Here is a 19,462-nt window from a genome sequence, read left to right as displayed (position 1 = left end):
GAAAGAAAGTACAGCGGTCAGGCATTTGCCTTGCAATGCAGTTCGATCCCTGGCATCCCATATGGTCCGCAGAGCACTGCCAGGGGTAATTTCTAAGTGAAGAGCCAGCAGTAATCCCTGAGCATCACCAGGTATGACCCAAAAACCAAAAAAGAAGAAAAAAGAGGATGACGCGAAATAAGTAATAAATATGAAGAAGATGGTAAGTCTGATGTGAAGTGATGATCTCTGACCCTGGTCAGACACAAGCACAGCACAAGTTTCTGTACTAGATCCACCATCATTTGGGGGTTCTAACCAGTTCTTTTTCCTTGAAAAAATTAGTCTGACCTCTGTAACCACTATGTTTATCTGTATCTGTAGACAAAAACACTGCACGTTTACATTCATTTCAAATTACAATGACCTGTTCTCAGAACTGCTAGCAGTTCAAAAGGCTAAATGTCAAGATGTTTAATTATAAAAACTACCTGGTTCCCAACACCCCATTCATGCTGCGAGGCCATCAAACACTTTACTCTTCAGAAAAGAAAGGGTACATCTGTAACGACTCCTTTATATAATCTCTGTCCTCTTTACTTCAATGTCCTTAAACCTTAATTTAGAAAGCTTCTCATTTGCTTGCACTGCCAAACCTCTCCTCCCATAGAGGACACGGAAGGAGACGACTGGTTGGGGACGAGTAACAGGAGGGATTGGTGAGAGCTGCTAACTCCACCTCCGAGCAGGACTCTGAAAACCCCACAGCAAAAAACTACACTGAAGGCAAAGATTAAACATTTAATCCTTTGGGGCTGGAGCAACAGCACAGCGGGTAGGACATTTGCCTTGCACGCGGCCGACCGGGGTTCGATTCCCAGGATCCCATATGGTCGACTGAGCACCCCAGGAGTAATTCCTGAGTGCAAAGCCAGGAGGTAACCCCTGTGCATTGCCGGGTGTGACCCAAAAAGCAAAAACAAAAACAAAAAAACATATTTAATCCTTTGAGTTCTTTTCTCCCTAAGCATCAAAGATACCACCAGACAACAGATACCAACAGATACCATCTGTTTTTACACAGATGTGTCTTGAGACTTCCAGTTTCTCCTTTTTTCTGCCACATCGAGAAGCGGAAGGTCCACACTGACATTCCCACATACAAACATACCCTCCAGCCTTCTGAGCTAAGACTTCCATACCATAATTTAAGACAATATTGTTAAGGAAAGAAATGCACTGCGGGGAAAAATTAGAATTATGAAATGCAAATGAAAGTAATTTTTTTTTAAAAAGGGGGGGTTTCAAACTTTAGAAAACCATGAAACTACTTCCACAATTTAATTTTCTGCCATATAAAACATAAACGTCAAGGAATAATTCCAGCACATGGGAAAGTCATAGCCGATGAACCTGGAAAGCACTGGCCTCAAACATGCGTTTCAAACATACTGAATACTGTCATTCTGGTGAGACAGTAAACAATCGGAGTAATCAGTCCATAATACTTGCTAAATGAAAGAGAGAACCTGAAAACCAACTACACATACTGCAATTAATATGTGGAGCCCACAGCCACTTGATCTGGAATGGGAACAAGAAGTAGAGCAAAACATGGCTGAATCCAGGCACAGGCCACCCAGGAGCCCACTCTCCGAAGTTACTTTCACTCTGGAGTTTATCCGTCCCCTTTCACAAAGTTCCCAGTCCTGTTTCCCCTTCTCTGGCCTCCTTTACCAGCCTCCCCCAAACAAAAACAGAGGAAGAATATTTTCCAGTCTCCTGGTTTCTAAGCAAGTAGTAACATCTGTGACTTTTACCCACATGCTCACTGGGCGTCTCAAAAAGGCCAGACGCCGAACTAGCTGGGTGGCAGGGTACAAAGGTAAGTGAAATGCTATACCTAGCTTCAGATAGATTGTGGGGGAGGCAGACAAACAAGTATTACATTGAAAAAAAAAAAAAAGCCGGGAAAGGGGTCAAGAGAAGACTCAAAGGGTTGGATATATGCACACTAGCATGCAGGAGCCCAAGGTTCAACCGCCAGCACCACAGGGTATGGCTCATCCTTCCAAATGCCTGGAGGAAAAGGCAGGTGTGACAATTTGGTTTTTTTCCTTTTTTTTTTTGCTTTTTGGGTCACACCCGGCGGTGCACAGGGGTCACTCCTGGCTCATGCACTCAGGAATCACCCCTGGGTGATTCCTCAGGGGACCATATGGGATGCTGGGATTCGAACCTGGGTCGGCCTCGTGCAAGGCAAACGCCCTACCGGCTGTGCTATCACTCCAGCCCCCAGGTGTGACAATTTGTAAGGCAGGAGGGGAGGGTGACAGTTCTTTTCCTTGGCAAGGTGCAGGGGATCAAACCCACAGTCTCACACGTCCAAGACAAGAGCTCTATTGGAGCATACATCCTTGGGCCACGGTTAACAGCCTTAAAGGAGTAATAAAAGGAATGAAAGTCAAAAGTGAAATTACAGTTCAATATACCTGTGTTAATAGTCAACTCATCAAATAAGACTAGAAAGTGACTAATAATAATAATGCCCTGACCAAAGAAGTTGAAGTTCATGACACTAGCAGAATACTAGCAAGAAGAAGAGGGCTGCGGGAGAGCTGGAAGGAACCTGTACATCTCAGTCATCACGCTGAGAGACTTCTCTCCTCACTGCTCTCGCTGAAGGTGACTTGACTGACCCACCACTGGGATTTTGCTTGGTTCTAAAATGGATCCAGCCAGTAGTATAGCAGATAAGGTGGTTGGTTACCTTGCACCCGCCAAAGCAGGCTTCATCTCCCACACCACCAGGAGTGATTCCTGAGTGCAGGGCCAGGAGTAAGCCCTGAGCACAACTAGGTGTGGCCCCAAAACAAAAACAAAACAAAACAAAGAAAATTAAGTAAAAGAATATGGATGAAGTCACTTTCTCCCTGATACCCCTTGTGGTCACTGGCAACATCTGCCAGACTGCTAGCTGGAACTACTGCCTTGGAAGAGATGAAACCAATTATCCATGTACATGAACCAGATGGACCACACTCTACTTTGTTACGCTCCAGAAAGAAACTTTAAACATAGTGAAGAGACTCTCAGCCCGATACAGTACAGCAGGTAGGGTGCTTGTGTTGCACAAGGCCAACACGGACTCAATCCCTGGCAAGCAGGTCAGGAGAGATTCCTGAGAGCAGAGCCAGGAGTAAGCCCTGAGCACTGCAGTGGGAGGAATGAAGGGAGGGAGGAAGAAGGGGGGGCGTAGGGAGAGAGAGACTCTATAGGAGGGCAAGGAAGGAGGGAAAAGGGTGGCATTATGACAGATGGTTTAATTCCTCTCCTACTAGTCACAGAGTAAATTGCGTTTTCCCCTCCAACCCAGACACTACAGGGCATGAAGGCTGGTTTCCCATCTACGACCTCCTGTGTCTACCTATCACTCCCAAGACACGAAGAAATCGTCTAACTTTCTTCTGCTAATACCCTCCTGATTCTTTGTTTTCACCATCTCTTTTCTTGACCACTCATTTCCTTCTCAAGGAATCAAGTACTCCCAGCCTGCCTTATTCTAGATCCCCACGTGAAAAAAGATAGGCTTTACTCCAGATCTCCAACAAGAACCAGGGCAAGACTAACAGATAAAACTATCAAATTTGGGGGGTCTGAGAGACAGTACAGCAGGGCACTTGCCTTGCGCACGACCCATTCAAGTTCAATCCCGGGTACCCGACATGGTCCTCCGAGCACCTCCAAGGAGCGATCTGAGCACAGCACCAGGAATAGACCCTGAGCACCGCTGGGTGTGGCCCAACCCATTCTCCTTCCCCTCCTCACCAAGCCTACATTTCAAAACTGTTCTAATCTGTGTAGAGCTCTTAAGGCCTTTTCAATTCATTACTAAATCATAAATAACTGAGGGCTGAGTATGAGTATCAGTGGTAGAGCACTTGCTTATTTTTAAATTGCTTTTATTTCTATTCCCAGTATGACCTGAACTCCCACCCCCTCCCCCACCCCACCCCTGCTCCAAGGACTGCTGGAGTGACCCCTGAGCACAAGGTGGGTGTGGCCCCAATACAAAAACTATGACTAATAACCTATACCATATCAATTTAAGGAAATAAAAAATGCCATGCCTCCTAGCACAACACTTAAAATCAGTATAATCTTTTCTGAACAAATACTTTAATCATGAACAGTTCTCTCTTTTAACATATATATATGTGTATATATATATGTATATATATATATATATATTTTTTTTTTTTTTGCTTCGGTTTCTGTGGAGGCCACACCCGGCAGTGCTCTCAGAAGGCAAGAGCCCTGCCTGCTGCATTACTGCTCCAGCCCTACTGAACTGGACACCTAGAACAAACAGAAAACATCCAGGAGGCTGGACATGGGGCTGGATGGCTGAGCTCATGCCTCTCAAACTAGGAGATCAAGAGCTCAATCAAAAAAGAAAGAAAAAAAAAAGTGTTTGTTAAATATTATAAAGCTGATGTTTTGAAATCAAGTTATGACTCATAAATGCATGGATTATTTTTTCAAATGTTGCCAGACTAATATGAAGGGATTTAGCTGATGCTTTCACATTAGAAGTTTCATCAATTTCTGCTCGCTTTCAATCTTTAAACAAGATTGCTAATACATCTTAAAATTCTAAGACTGAAAGGAATTTCTTCCAAACTAAATTTGAAGAATTCTTTATCACATCCTAATATAAACACAAATGTTAAAACAAGGAGGAAATGGGCTTCAAAACCAACTTACACTCATTCATAAAATCAAAGATCCAAGAAATTAAGATATTTACACTTTTATCAATTACTGAAAGTCAAGGTAGAAGCCAGAGAGATGGCTCAATGGGCTAGGACACATGCTTCGCATGCAGGATGTCTAGGTTTGATCCTGGTTGCCACATGGTTGCCAGAAAACTGCTAGGAGTAGGCCCTAAGTCCTTCACCTATTACCCCTCTACAAACAACAGAAAAAGCAGAGCCAGAGAGATAGTACAGTGGGAAGGTGCTGCCCGCCCACGGCCAACCTTGTTCAACCCCTTCCACTCCATTCAGCCCCCACAGCCCCCTAGGAGTAAGCCCTGAGCACAGAGCCAGGAGAAAGCCCTGAGCACTGCTAGGAGTGGCCTCAAAAGAAAACTGCACTGTAGCACTGTCTTCCGTTGTTCATCGGTTTGCTGGAGCGGGCACCATTGTGAAACTTGTTACTGTTTTTGGCATATCAAATATGCCACAGGTAGCCTGCCAGGCTCTCCGAGAAGGACGAACAAATTGAACCCGGGTCAGCCGCATGCAAGGCAAATGCCCTACTCACTGTGCTATCACTCCAGCCCTAAAAGCAAAACTAAGATTTTAATCAAAAAGTTGGGTTGGGGAGACACAGTACCAAGGGTCAGGCAGTCGCCTCACATGCAGCCAATCCAAGTTCAATCAATCAACCTCAGCACCACATATGGTACCTTGAGTACCACCAAGAATGATCCCTGACCACAGAGCCAGGAGTAAGCCCTGAACACATCTAGGTATGTCCTCTTTCTCCTCTAAAAAAAAAAAAAAAGTCAAGGTAAATATAATTGATAACTGAAAACGTCAAGAATGTGGTAATCTTTTAAAGATCATAGCTAAATTGTCCAACCTAATGGTAAAGAGCTTTTAAATGAAAGCCAGTTTACTTTGCTACCGGAAAGCAAAATTCATCACATTAAAGTCACATGCTTTAATTACTAATTCCAGTTTTGCAGTGTCCAAATCCTGAAAACAAAGTTACTGCTATGAACTCTAGGAATGATTGTAATTTTTACTTTCATAAAACTTTTTTAGTAATAGAAAATTTACACCTATGAGAGACTGGTTCAATTTCAAAAAAGGATAATTAATGGACTACCTATTCTTGTACTTTATTTTAAAAACCCTATGAAATGCATATGAGAACATAGTACTTATTCACTATCAGTTTTACATATGAAAAGGTAATAGAAATATAAATCAGGTAAAGAAAGTGAACTCTCTTTTTGAAATCTCAACAATTTTATCCAAATCCCAAATCAAAAGTAGCCAACTAGATTTAAGAAGGCACTCAGAGGCCAGAGATATGGCTCAACGTGGATCCAGAGTTGGGAGTAGGCCCCAAAACAAAAACCTCAACGGGGGAAAAAACTCAAGGGAAAAAAAAAACAAAACTCAAGGGAGAAAAACACAAACTAGAAATCATATTAGAATCCTTCTCTGGGGGCTGGAGCGATAGCACAGCGGGGAGGGCGTTTGCCTTGCACACGGCCGACCCAGGTTCGATTCCCAGCATCCCATATGGTCCCCTGAGCACCGCCAGGGGTAATTCCTGAGTGCATGAGCCAGGAATGACCCCTGTGCATTGCCGGGTGTGACCCAAAAAGAAAAAAAAAAAAAAGAATCCTTCTCTGAAACTGGGGAAAATTTAGTCAGACTGAAGTTATGGTCATGAATTTGCTTCTCCTTTCCTATGGCATATGTTACATTGCACTGCAGAAGCTTTCTAAATATGAATCTTTCCCACTAGATTTAAAATTGCAAAACTGTGCCTCATTCACTCATCCCCACATTCTCCCGTGCGTTATACATAAGGCAGAATGCCTTATACATGATGATAACTGAAAGAAGGTTGACTGATTTAAGGCAATAGATGTATTCCTAATTCCAAGTAACCATTTAGGCTCCAAGTTATGAAAGAATACTTATAATTTCATTATTAAGGCTAAAAGTAATTCGATTTTTCCTTTAATTTGCAAAGCTACTAAGATGGTTTTAAGCAATGAGCAACATACTTATATTTTGAATGTCTTTAAAATAATAGACTAAAACATTAAAAAATACTCTCACAGGGGCAATAGCACAGCGGGCAGGGCGTTTGCCTTGTACGCGGCCAACCTGGGTTCGATTCCCAGCATCCCATATGGTTCTCTGAGCACCGCCAGGGTTGATTCCTGAGTGCAGAGCCAGGAGTAACTCCTGTGCATCACTAGGTGTGACCCAAAAAGCAAAAAAAAAAACACCAGAAAACAAAACAAAAAAATACTCTCACAAATCAACTACAAAATGACTGTTCACTGTGTGTAATGCAACATGGAATTAAATGGTATTGATATGGTAACCATAAAGTGACTGGGTACTAACATTTTAAAATATTTTTTCATATGACAAGAATACTAAAAGCAAAAATAAAAATTGAAAGGGACTGGAGCGATAGCACAGCGGGTAGGGCATTTGCCTTGCACGCAGCCCACTTGGGTTCAATTCCCAGCATCCCATATGGTCCCCTGAGCACCGCCAGGAGTAATTCCTGAGTGCAGAGCACCAGGAGTAACCTCTGAGCATCTGGGGGGGGTCCCAAAAACAAAACAAAACAAAACAAACAAAAAAATGTAAAGAGGCCCTGGAATTGATTGGAATGTCATAATGGGCAAGTAGGAGACTTCATCTAGAGTACTGCCATCCCCACTCTGACAGGAACTAGGAGGGAAGGAATCAGTTTCTCAAACCCTGAAAAACAATTACTTCCATTCTGACACACAAGGTGCCATGGAAGGCTGAGGAAGAAAACAGGTGCAGCTCATGGACTCACCCCCCATTACCCAAATGATGAATATGCAGAGCCCATCCTTCCTGGACGTCGAGCAATTCCAGTTCCACTGACGCTTACTTAAATCCCTAGTCTAGAGCAGAAGCAAGCAAATACTAACACAAGGACCAAACTCGTCCAAATCTGGCAACCTCCTGCATTTGTATGTCCTGTAAGCTGAGAATGGTCTTACATTTTAAAATGATAAACAGAGAGTTATATTTCATGACACCTGAAAAGTATGAAATTCAAATGTCAGTGTCCATAAAATCCATTTTCAAAATAGGTACCACACCCAGCTGAACTTGGCCCTGCCCACCTGTTCTCAGAAACTACCAGGTCCACACCCAGTTGGACATGTGGTCCTGGAGACCCAACTAGGACCCTGCGAATGCTCGGTCATGTGCCTTACCACCTGAGCTATCTTCCCAGCCCCAGAGTCAGATGTAACTGGAACACAGCCGTGCTAACTCCTTTGCATGTTGCCTATAGCTGCTTCTGCACCACGATGGCAGAACTGACAGAGACCTTAAAGCTTGCCAAGCTCACAAGATATATTACCTGGCCCTTTACAGAAAATGTTTGCTGACCCCTGGGTTAGAGCATTTTCCCATGCTCCTGGTTGTAATTCCTTTCTCAGAGGTAGTCCATGGCTTCACAGGGTAGACTCTAAGCTTGACAGGTGTCCATCTTGGGGATGTGTTGTCCAAAGTTACATCATTACATACAATACAGTGGAACTCATTAGGGTGGGCACAAAGACAAAGTAATAAATTACAAGCATACAGAAGGCACTGAAAAGGAAGCACAAAGCAGGTACATTATAGAAAGCACAGTTCAGATCTTTTACCAGACTACTGTATTCAATTCTGGGTCATACTACCTAAAGGAAATAGGTAGTTCAGAGAATTTGGAGGCGATTAGATGCTTAAAAGCCCTTAATCAAAAACCATACAGCTAAAGAAAGTCTAGAAGAAATAAGATTAGCTTGCCCAGTTTTCTCAAGAGAAAAACTGAGAAAAAGTATAATAATAATTAAAGTATAAAACTTTGCATATGTTGACTGGTGAAGTTCCTATTGATGAAAATAATGGCAGCCTGAAAAAAGTCTATAAATATACCTCTAATGAATTAAAATGTAATTCTTAATGAAACTGTCATTTCTGTATTAAGTCATAAACTAGACCAATGATCACTTGTGAAATTCTGTGCTGTAAGTCTTCAACTGATGTATTATAGAACTTTCCTTCTTTCAAAAACATCTGGTATTATGTAAGTTACCAGAAAAGGTGTACAATTAATGTGCTGAGGCTCAGTAATATCCAAGTAACTTAAATGTAAGTTTCATAACCACAAGTCTTTCCATGGGACCAAACAGGGAGAAATGGGCTTAAGTTACAGAATTTGTATTACACATTCAAAATGTTTCCACTGAGACTTTACTCTGAAAGATTACTCTAAGAGTAAAGGAATCTTCCCAGATTCAATTAAAATACTCAGTCTCGAACTATCTGGATGATTTTCTGGAGCAAGAGAATGGGTCTTAAACTTTACCTTTCGCCAGCACTACAGTTCTACTAACTTTAATCCTCCCAAGATTTATAAAAAGGCTGAAGCTGTAGTTCACTTTCGATTTGTGAAGGTGACTAATGTATACACAATCAGTTTACAATAAACTTCAGTATACCAAATTAAAATGTAAATCTAATTTCTTTTTGATGGAGAATATATTCCATTAAGTAGGGGAAAATGAGGAAACAGGCACAACTTTCAATTCTTCCTATGACCCTGTTACCTTATTACTTCAAAATGTCTAACGCTGCACAATACCGTCTACTTCCTATTAGTTCGGGTACTTAAAAGACAGAATCCTTGAATCCGAAAACGGTTTTTGTGTCAATCTCAACACTGCGATTGGTAATGCAAATTCTCAAAAGTGCTGCAAGTCTAATTCCGGCCCATCTGCGTTTTCGACCTGGAAATTCTTAGGCCAGTATTCTCCCAAGCCTACCTCTTCACGGGTGTGAAGGACTAACTCTCTCCACTCCTTAGGTCGCCTATGCAGATTTTTAAAAGCAAGAGCACACAGTTCTCTCTCAAAGTCACTTCCACGATCCTCCATTAACCTTCCCAGGATAAACTTTTTGGGCCAAGTCTCTTTACACTTTTTTTTTTTTAATTTAAAGTCCTGTGGGAGGGAAACAAAGAAACAAAACCTCCTCCCCCTTTTCGAAACCATATGGCAGTAAATTAAAGTTAACTTTTTTTTTTTTTAAAACCAACTCAAAGTCTATACACTGGCCCGGAACACACACACGCACACACGCACGCACACACAAAATGTGTCTCTTTGTGCCCTGGGACTGGGCTAGCGCGGTCTCCTAATCTGCAACCGTCCTCCCATCGACTTTTAAAATCGCAAAACAAAGTGTCCGGCGCAGCCCGGGCCGGGAGCGGCTCCCCGCGCGCGCCACCCGAAAGTGCTCGGGAAGGTGTGCACGCCGGGGCCCGCCGCCGGGCCGAGCCGACTCTGCTGCCGCGGCCGGGCCCCATCCGCCCCGGGAACCTGGCTACCCGAGCCCAGGGACGCGCCGAGGCCTACCGCGAGGCCCGGCCGGGCTCGGGGGCTTCCCGTTCCCCGGCCGCCGAGCCTCCCCGCGCGGGCCGCCGTGGGCCCAGGGGCCGGGGCGCCTCGCCGTCGTCTCCCGGCGACCGGACGCGCCCGCCGGGGGCCGGGGCCGGGCTCGGCGGGCTCCTGCCCGCGCCCGCGGCCCCGCTCGGCCGCCGCGCCGGGCCCTTCCGGGACGGCGGGAGCGCTAGGCCGCGGCGGGGCCCGCGGCTCCGGGCCCGGCGCGGCGGCCCCCGGCGTCCGGTATCAGTCCCGAGGGCCGGGTTCCCGCCGGTAACGGGCCCCGCCGCCTCCCCTCCCCCCGCTCCCCATGACAGTGCAAACCCTCCGGGCCGCCCGGCCGCCCCGCCTCCGGCTCCAGGCCCGGCTCCGGGCCCCGCGGCGGCGGCGGCGGCGGCGGCGGCGGCGGCGCGGCGGCCGCTCCTCGCCCGTCGCTCGCCCGCCGCCCGCCCGGCGCGGAGCCTCGGCCCCCGCGGCTCGGGCCCGGCCCGATCCCCGCCGCCCGCCGGCCGCCTCCCGCGGCGCCCCGGCCCGGCCGGGCTAGGCCGAGGCCCGGGCGGCGGGGTGGGGGCGGGGGTCCGCTCACCTTCATGTCGGGACATCCTAGTTCAGACGGTGGCGGCGCGGCCCCTCCCGGGCTCCGGCTGCAGTGTCCCCGGCGGGGTCCCGGCGCTGCCCGAGCCGGCCGGCCGACTCCCACTCGACTCCCGGGCTCGGCCGCGGGGGCGGGGTGGGCAGGGGAGCGCTCCCGCGGCGGCGGCGGCGGCGGCGGCGGGGAGGCGGCGCGGGGCGGGAATGGGGCCGGGCCTGGCCGGGGCGCAGCTCCTCCAGGAGGCGGGTCCGACGCCGCGGCTCCGCCGGCGCCCGCCGTGACTCGGTCACTCTCGGGCCCGCCGGCTCCCGGCTGCGGCGCGGCGCTCGGCAGATCCCGCTCCTCCCCTCCCCCGGCCCGCCCCCCGCCCCTCGCCCCGGCTCCGGGCCGCCGCCTCCGCCGCCTCCGCCTCCTTCCGCCGCCCGCACGCCGGCCCCGCCTCTCGCCGTCCGCGCCGGGCCCAGCCGCCCCGAGGCCCCGCGGCCCGCGGTCGCGGCGGCGGCGGCGGCGGCGGCGGCGGCGGCTCGGGGCGCGGCGCCTGCCCGCGCTCGCCCGCAGGCCCGGGTCGAGCGCCCGAGCCGGGCTGGGGCCTGGGCGCCGCGCAGCGCGGAGGGAGGAAGAGGAAATGCCCGGCCGCCGGCGCCCGGCGCCCGCCCTGAGCGCCCGCCCCGCGTGGCCCGCCGGCCGCCCGCCGCCCCCCCCCCCCGCCGCCCCCCGGGCTGCCGGCGACCTGCGGCGGAGCTGCGCCGACCGCGGGCGGCGGGGACTGCGGCCGGGGCTTCCGACGGCCCCAGAGCGGGAGGCAGCGGTGCCCCGGGACCGTCGCACGGGCGCGGGAAGGCGGCCCTGCTCGGCCGCGGGGTCCCGGCTGCACCCGCGCCCATCCCGAGTGCCCTGTCACGCAACACTGCGGGGGGTGTATGTGTGCGACTTTGCAAAACTGGTGTGTGCGTGTGTGTGTGTGTGTGTGGACTCGGCCTGCTCTTTGCTTCGTGTTTTGGTCTTTTTTTAACGCTGTTCCGTTTTCAGCTCTGTTCTCAGGCTCTGCCGCAGATTCGAGTCCGCTGCCCCCTCCACCACGTGTCGGTTGGCGGCGTGGCTCGGCGGAAACAGCGCTTCGGAGTCAAGCCTCCTCCCGCGGACGCTGGTTCTGATGTTCTCTGTAATCTTGGACAGATTGTTTCACATTGCCGGCTCCTCCGTGTCTTTTGTCTTTTGTTTGTTTGGATGGTTTTAATTTACTCCTTTTACTTTCGAAATTCTGCTGAGGCCTCAGGTGCGTAGAATAGAACGCTGGCCCTCGGCTAGGTCAAGTGAAACTAGATCGGTAAGATACTACAAATTTGGGGTTTATTCTGAACCCTATGCAGTTCAGTAGTTTTATGAACTGGGGCTAAAATAATTGGACGACTTGTGCCTAGCCTGTCACCCCCCCTTTTAGTTATAGATGATAGCAATATTAATAGGAATTTGGAGAATTAAGTGTATATAAAATTAGCACCAGAAAGTTAATCTATAGGTGACTATCCAAGGGCTATATTTGGTAGTAACTACTAAACTAAGTATTAACCAAACTAAGGATTCAGACAAATTGGAATTAAAGACTATCACCAGAAATATTTCCATGGCAATTTATAAAGATTTTGCCTAAATGCAGTCCAACACAACTGTTGAGGAAAGATTCATCAGAACTAAGCATTGGTGGAGCAGAAAAAATAAGGCTTAGGCAAGGCTGGCTAGCACTAACTGGGTGCTTACCCATGCCAGTGCTTTCATAAGCATTTTACAGTGCCCCTGGGTACCAAACACAGAGCCTTAGGCTGTAAAAGTGAAGCTAACGCCCACCGTTCCTGATGAGTAAGTGATGCCTGTAAATATACTAGGTTAGACAAATTAAGCCATTGAATATTTATGTTAAATATAATCAGAGAAGATTTTGAAGCAGGTAGGAGAGGACAAAAATACTGAGCATCAGAAAGGAGTAAGAGTCAGCCTAAATGTTTAGTTTGTTTTGATTGGGAGAGTTGCCACTATCCTTTGAGAGTAGTTACTGTCTAAATCTCAAGAGGGTATTCCTCTGACTACTACTTCATTCAGTTGGACAAAAGATGAAGCAATGAAAAGTTTTTCCCGTTTGAATAAGAACAGGAATATATTGCTCATAATGTATTTCATATTTAACGTGATCATATGTTGTATATGTTACATAAAGGGGTTTTCATGACTGGAGGAAACATTTCCCCAATTCAATCGGAGATCAGGCCCTGCAGTTTAAAACAACTGCCTGGGGACCAGAGAGAATACAGAGTTAAGACATTTGCCTTACTTGCAGTAGACCACCATTCTACCCCCAATACCACATATGGTCCCCTGAGTGTTGCTGGGTGTAGCTCGAAAACTAAAAATAAACTTGCTTGCTGCCCTGCCCTATGGGAGATTTTTATTTCTCAAAACTGAATATAGAAGCAGTAGTTATAGCTCAGTGAAACATGAATATATGTTTAACCTGTGCTGGGTTCAAATTCAATATTTTGGCACACACACACAAAAAAAACCCAAACCATTTAAATTGTCTATCAAATGATTTCTGTTCTACAGAAATGTTTTCTCCAATCCTCCTATACACTTCTCTGAGTTCTTTATTCCATGTCCTTGTTTAACCAACCCGTCTTCCACATATGGTCCAATTATGTTTCTTAAAACAAGCTGATGCAGGTAAAGATCAATTCTGAATAAGATCTAGTTAATTGTACTATTGTCACTTTCCTGGCTTTGCTATTTTTCTGTAGTTTTATAAAATGGGAGGGGCCTCTCCAGCGGTTTCCTGTAATTGTGTAATTATTTCAAAGTTAAAAAAGTATAGGAGTTGGGGCTGGAGTGATAGTATAGCATTTGCCTTGCACAAGGCAGACCTGGGTTTGATTCCCAGCATCTCATGGTCCTCCGAGCACCCCCAGGAGTAATTCCTGAGTGCAGAGCCAGGAGTAACCCCTGAGCATCGCTGGGTGTGACCCCAAAATTAAATAAAAAGTACAGGAGTAGAGAGCAGATCTATACTGCCTGCTGCAGTGTGGAAACCCCCGCAGTAGCACTGAAGGTTTGAGCCCAACCTGGCCTGAAGAGGGCCTTGAATTCTATTCCCAGTACCCAATGGCCTGCGTAGGACCACTGGGTATAACCCAGGTGGCCCCCAGCCCAGTTGAGGAGGCCTCAAGTCAAAACAAAAGTGCCTGCAACCAAGGAGGTAGGAGTTATCAACAGAACGTTTTAAGGTGATGAGACTTATTTTCTATATTTCTGTATCTTCTTTCCTTTTTTCCCTGGTGGTTTTTAGGCCACATTCCTAGGTACTCAGGGATCACTCCTGACTGTCTTGGGGTCCCCTAATTCAATCCCTGCGTCAGTTGAGTGCAAGGCACCTTCCTTGCTGTATTATTTCTCTGGCCTGGACTATTTAGTATCTTAATGTGTTTATATGTCTCAAATTTATAAAGCTATATACCTAAGAAGACATTTTATGTCAGTATACCTCATGAAAATAGCTTTTAAAAAAAAGTTCTTGGTATGGCTGGAGTGATAGCACAGTGGGTAGGGCGTTTGCCTTGCACGTGGCCGACCCGGGTTTGATTCCCAGCATCCCATATGGTCCTCTAAGCACCGCTAGGAGTGATTCCTGAGTGCATGAGCCAGGAGTGACCCAAAAAGGAAAAAAAAAAAAAAAAGCTCTTGGAGCCAGAGCAATAGTACCTTGCCTTGCATACAGTTGACCTAGATTTGATTCCCAGCACCCAATGTGGTCCCCTGAGCCCACCAGGAATGAACCCTGAGTGCACAGCTGGGAGAAGACCCAAACATTGACAGGTGTGGCCCCAAAACCAAAAACAAGAAACAATGTTTCTCCAGTCTTCTGTGGTCTAGAGCAGCATTTCTTAACCAGAGGTGATATGACCCTCAGCCCTTTTGTGCCCCCAGGATATTCCAAGGGGTCACAAGTTAAAAAAAAAATCTATAAATGGAGGGGTGAGATCACAAAATTACAGAGTCAACTGATTAGGACAGGGCGGAATTAAGGTTAGAAGGGGGAACACTCAGGAAGAGGCTGAGAAAGGCTGGTCTCAGAGATGAAAATTAACTTCTATGTAAGGCCCGACTATGTGGCCCCTGAGCACTCATAAGGTGGCCCACGTCATCCGCATCCCTGAACCCTTGCGTGGAACTGCCGGCACTGACTGGGCCCCCCTGAGCACTGCTGAGCATAGCTTCCCTCTCCACCCCACCTCAAGGAGACCTAGCAGCCCGCTCAGCCTGGCTCTTCCTTCCTCCCCCAGGCTGCCCCGTGCTTCCTCGATTCCAGCTTTAGTAGTTGCTTTCAGAGGGACTCTGCTGCAAGGGAGCACGGGAAATTCAAAGCCACATTCGAAACCCCTGCATCTGGGAAACCTTCCTTGCCTCTCAGCACCCATAACTTCCTCCTCAGTGTGCTTTTTGACACTGCTGTAATTTAATTTGGGGGCTGGGGGCTACACCGTGTAGTGCCAGGGATCAGGGGGCCTCCAACTGGGCCTCTGGCATGCAAAGCATATTCTTTATCCCGCTGAGCGAGCTCTGTCTGGCCCTTACATACTTAAAACAGCACATGAGTGTAGAAGCAGATAGGAGGATCTAATTAACTGCCTTCAATTTGGCCAAGCATCACAAGTATTAACCCTTGCCTCCAAATTTTCTGTTTTGAAAAAGTTGTGTTACGCGAGCAGATCAATGAAAAACGGGATAAAATACATGTTACTAGAAAATAGATTTCTCTTAAAAGATTTTTCTCTGGGGCTGGAGCGATAGCACAGTGGGCAGGGTGTTTCCCTTGCACACGGTTGATCTGCATTCGATTCCCAGCGTCCCATATAGTTCCCCGAGCACCGCCAAGAGGAATTCCTGGGTGCATGGGCTGGGAGTAACCCCTGTGCATCGCCGGGTGTAATCCCCTCTCCCCCCAAATTTTTCTTCTTTTTTTCTCCTTTTCCTTTTCCTTTTTTTCTTTTTTCTTTTCTTTCTTTTTTTTTTTCTGTTGTTTTTGTTATTTTTGGGGTTTGGGTTTTGGGCCACACCAGGCAGCGCTCAGTGTTTACTCCTGTCTCTGTCCTCAGGGATCATTCCTGGCAGTGCTCAGAGAACCTCACCTGGTGTGTACTATCTGGTCTGCTCTTGAATAATTTTATTTTTCTCTTCAATAATTTTTAGAGGGATGAGCACTCTGGACAAGAATTGGGTGCTGAAAGGAGATAAAGTAATATGCATAATACCCTTTCAGTAACAGTGCTGAAAACAACAGTGGCTAGAGAGGGGGTGGGAAAGACAGTCTAGGGAGCAGGAGTGAAACTGGGAACACTGAGGGAAGGTGGGACGCTGGTGAAGGGATGGATGTTAGAACACTGGATGACCGAAGCCTAATCATGAGCAACTGTGTAGTTCACCATGATTCAATAAAAAATAAAAATTTTAAAATGTAAAGGGATTCTGAGAAAATGAGAATCTAGGGGACTGTTACAACCCACTTATTATTCAAATAAGCGATGATAATGATGCTGACATTTAAGTGGTGCCTTGCCACATGTGGCAGGCCTTGGTATAAGCACTTTACTTGTAAGATGCTACTATATCTCCATTAAGACAAGTGAGGCACCAAGAAGCTCACTGAGGGGCTGGAACAATAGCACAGCGGGTAGGGCATTTGCCTTGCACGCGGCCAACCCAGGTTTGATTCCCAGCATCCCACATGGTCCCCTGAGCACCGCCAGGGGTAATTCCTGAGTGCAGAGCCAGGAGTAACCACTGTGCATCGCCAGGAGTGACCCAAAATGGAAAAAAAAAGAAGAAGGAGCTCACTGATTTGGCCACATGCACAGTCTTGGTAAAGCCAGGATTTGTGCCTCAGTGTCTTAGCTAGGTGCCTGCTGCCTTGTGGAACCCTGGAAAGTGCCTGAAGGGCTCCTGCTCTCAGTTCCCTCTGCCCTCCAGGCTCCCTGCCCCCTCAGTCACCATGCAAGAGACATCTACACTCCCACCTCGTCTGCCACCTGCTATGTGCACGCCTGACCTTCCATTTCCTTGATTTCTTCCAGTCGAGGCATGACACCTGCACTTCAGCCACCCGTGCCCCACCCAGGACCAGCCTGGGCCTCTAATGTAGACACTTCCTAGTCTACTTCCTGTTTTTCTAGTTTTTCTTACCCTACCTCTAAGTATGAGGTGAGGTGTCAGGGTTGATGTCAAAAAGAAGCCCTGTCATGGTAGATAGTATAGCAGGCAGGGCACTTGCCTAGCACCTGGCTGACTTGAGTTCAATCCACTGCACCACATATAATCCCTTAAAGCCCTTCCAGGAGTGATAAGCCCTGAGCTCAGCCAGGAGTTAGCACTGAGCATCACCAAGGGTAGCCTCCAACCGCCCCCCCACCCAAAGCCCACTCAATAGCCTCTCATGGTGTGTTTGTGTGTGTATGTGTGTGTGAGAGAGCGCGAAGGGTTTGAGCGGCATCTGTGCCATCTTGCCTCCCATCCACGCAGCCCGTGTCGCCCCCAGACTCAGGCATTCTGTCCGGATCTTGCAAAACAGCCGGTGATGTCCAGCAGGAATCACGTGTCGAGTTCTAGCAGGGACCACTCGTAGAGTTCCATGCCCAGCGTGCTGGCTGGGCCGAGTCACAGCACCGTAGGACATAGAGCCGTGGCAGCAGTGCGCGCAGTGGCTCATCCACTGTGGGGTGCTGTCAGCCACCCACCGGGTGACCTGGGACTCCGCACAGATGTTCGACCTGGCACAGACCCTCCTCGATAGGGTCCTGCTTTGCCAGCTGCTCAACAGCCTCCGGGCCGCACTCCATCAACCTGAGGCCACAGATGTCCCAGGTGCTGCCCAGAGATGCAGGCAGGTGTGTGTTTGTCTGTGCAGATCGTTACAACATGTCAGTTGACCAAAAACTTATATTCGGTAGACTGGGAACACCTGTAAAGGCTATTAGAGGCCACCCCCAAAGCCTCCGTCCCTCTCGGAGAGCCTGGCAAGCTACTGAAAATATCCCGCCCACATGGCAGAGCCTGGCAAGCTACCCATGGCATACTAGATATGTCAAAACCAGTAACAACGACGGTCCTCACTTCCCTAATCCTGAAAGAGCCCCCGACAAGCCATCGGGCTTCACTAGCATGTGACAGGGATGAATGAAGATGTTACTGGCACCCACTCGAGCAAATCGATAAACAATAGGATGACAGTGATACCTCTAAATATAATATTTTTTCAAAACTCCAAACCCTTGATCTTTCTACCTGACAATTTGATTTGTTTTCTTTCTTCAATAACAGTTGAGAACTACACCCGGTGGTGCTCAGGGACCATTTGGCGCTGGGGATCGAACCGGGGCTTCAAACACATTAGGCCAGTACTCTACCACTTGAACCACTTCCCTGGTCATCCCCTACCCCACTTTTTTTCCTTTTAATCCAATTCGTTTCCTAACCACCCCACCCCAGCTCCCTATGACGAAATCAAACTTTTTCATTCATAGAAGCCAGTCAGAGCCTTCGTTCTCAGGCTGCCCCCATTCACAAACTTCTGCTACTCACCCAAATGCCTCACTCCATTGCCCCCCTCCAGTGCTTGCAGAGCACAGACTCAGGATTCAGGATACTTTCATCGTTCAGGAAAAATGATAGTGGTGTGTAGATGAGAGTTGTTAGAAGTGAAGCGGAAACCACTGCAGCTGAACTACCAATGAACAGCACCTGCACTCAGATTGTCGCCCAGCCCTGGGAACGACTGCTGACTCAGCACATCCCTGGTGGAAAGCCTCGCCTATGAACAGACAGAGCAGAGTTCAAGAGGTGGCAAGTTCTTCCGACTCTGCCTTGTTTCTTTCTTTTTTTCTTTTTGGCTTTTTGGGTCACACCCGGCAATGCGAAGGGGTTACTCCTGGCTTTGCACTCAGGAATCACTCCTGGCGGTGCTCGGAGGACCATATGGGATGCTGGGAATCGATCCCAGGTCGGCCGTGTGCAAGGCAAACGCCCTACACACTGTGCTATCACTCCAGCCCCTCTGCCGTGTTTCTTGTGGGATATTTATTTTTGTGCATGTGTATCCTGCTGCCTCATCTCGTCACTTCTATCCTAGGAGGTCCGAGACAGTTTTTTTTTTTTAGTTTAATCTCTCCTCCATGACCCCACTTCATTCCATCTCAGATTATGCTCCTTCAGTCTTTTTTTTTTCTTTTTGGGTCACACCCAGCGATGCTCAGGGCTTATTCCTGGTTCTACACTCAGGAATTACTCCTGGTGGTGCTTGGGGGACCATGTGGGATGCCGGGGATTGAACCCAGGTTGACAGTGTGCAAGGCAAACGCCCTACCTGCTGTGCTATCACTTTGGTCCCGCTCCTTCAGTCTTAACATCTGCATTTCTAACCACTCTCCTTCAACTGGTTCCTGTATCTCCCTGGAAACAAGACAAAGCACAAGGGATTAGCACATGCTCCTGGCAAGAGCCTGCTTTGATCCCTGGCATCACACAGTCCCCTCCAGCATCATCAAGAGTGACCCAACGCCCTCGGCATAGCCATGTGTGAATCCCAAAACCAAAAGAGACACACACCCCTCATTCTC

The 19,462-nt window shown here is 48.1% G+C and overlaps 1 protein-coding gene across 3 annotated transcripts in view; it reads right to left on the bottom strand.

Annotated features, from left to right (window-relative positions):
- The window catches only part of KCMF1 (potassium channel modulatory factor 1), a 76,735-nt gene extending 65,469 nt beyond the window's left edge, over nt 1-11,266 (bottom strand). Inside the window, exons 1-2 of one of the 3 annotated variants that reach the window (XM_055121651.1) lie at nt 10,803-11,264; nt 8,149-8,381 (exon numbers count right to left, since the gene is read on the bottom strand). Coding sequence is in view for 1 of the 3 variants with exons in the window: in XM_055121650.1 (XP_054977625.1) it covers nt 10,803-10,818 (16 nt within the window). In the remaining 2 variants the exon portion in view is untranslated. Of the gene's footprint in view, nt 1-8,148; nt 8,382-9,598; nt 10,210-10,802 lie in introns of those variants that run through there. The other 2 variants (XM_055121652.1, XM_055121650.1) reach the window with 2 other exon arrangements.
- Nucleotides 11,267-19,462: the final 8,196 nt, after the last annotated feature.

This window comes from Sorex araneus, chromosome X, assembly GCF_027595985.1.
Source record: "Sorex araneus isolate mSorAra2 chromosome X, mSorAra2.pri, whole genome shotgun sequence".
In the NCBI taxonomy this organism is placed as follows: Eukaryota; Metazoa; Chordata; class Mammalia; order Eulipotyphla; family Soricidae; genus Sorex; species Sorex araneus.
The sequence above is the reverse complement of the archived record's forward strand: the minus strand, read 5'-3'. Positions and strand labels throughout refer to the sequence as shown.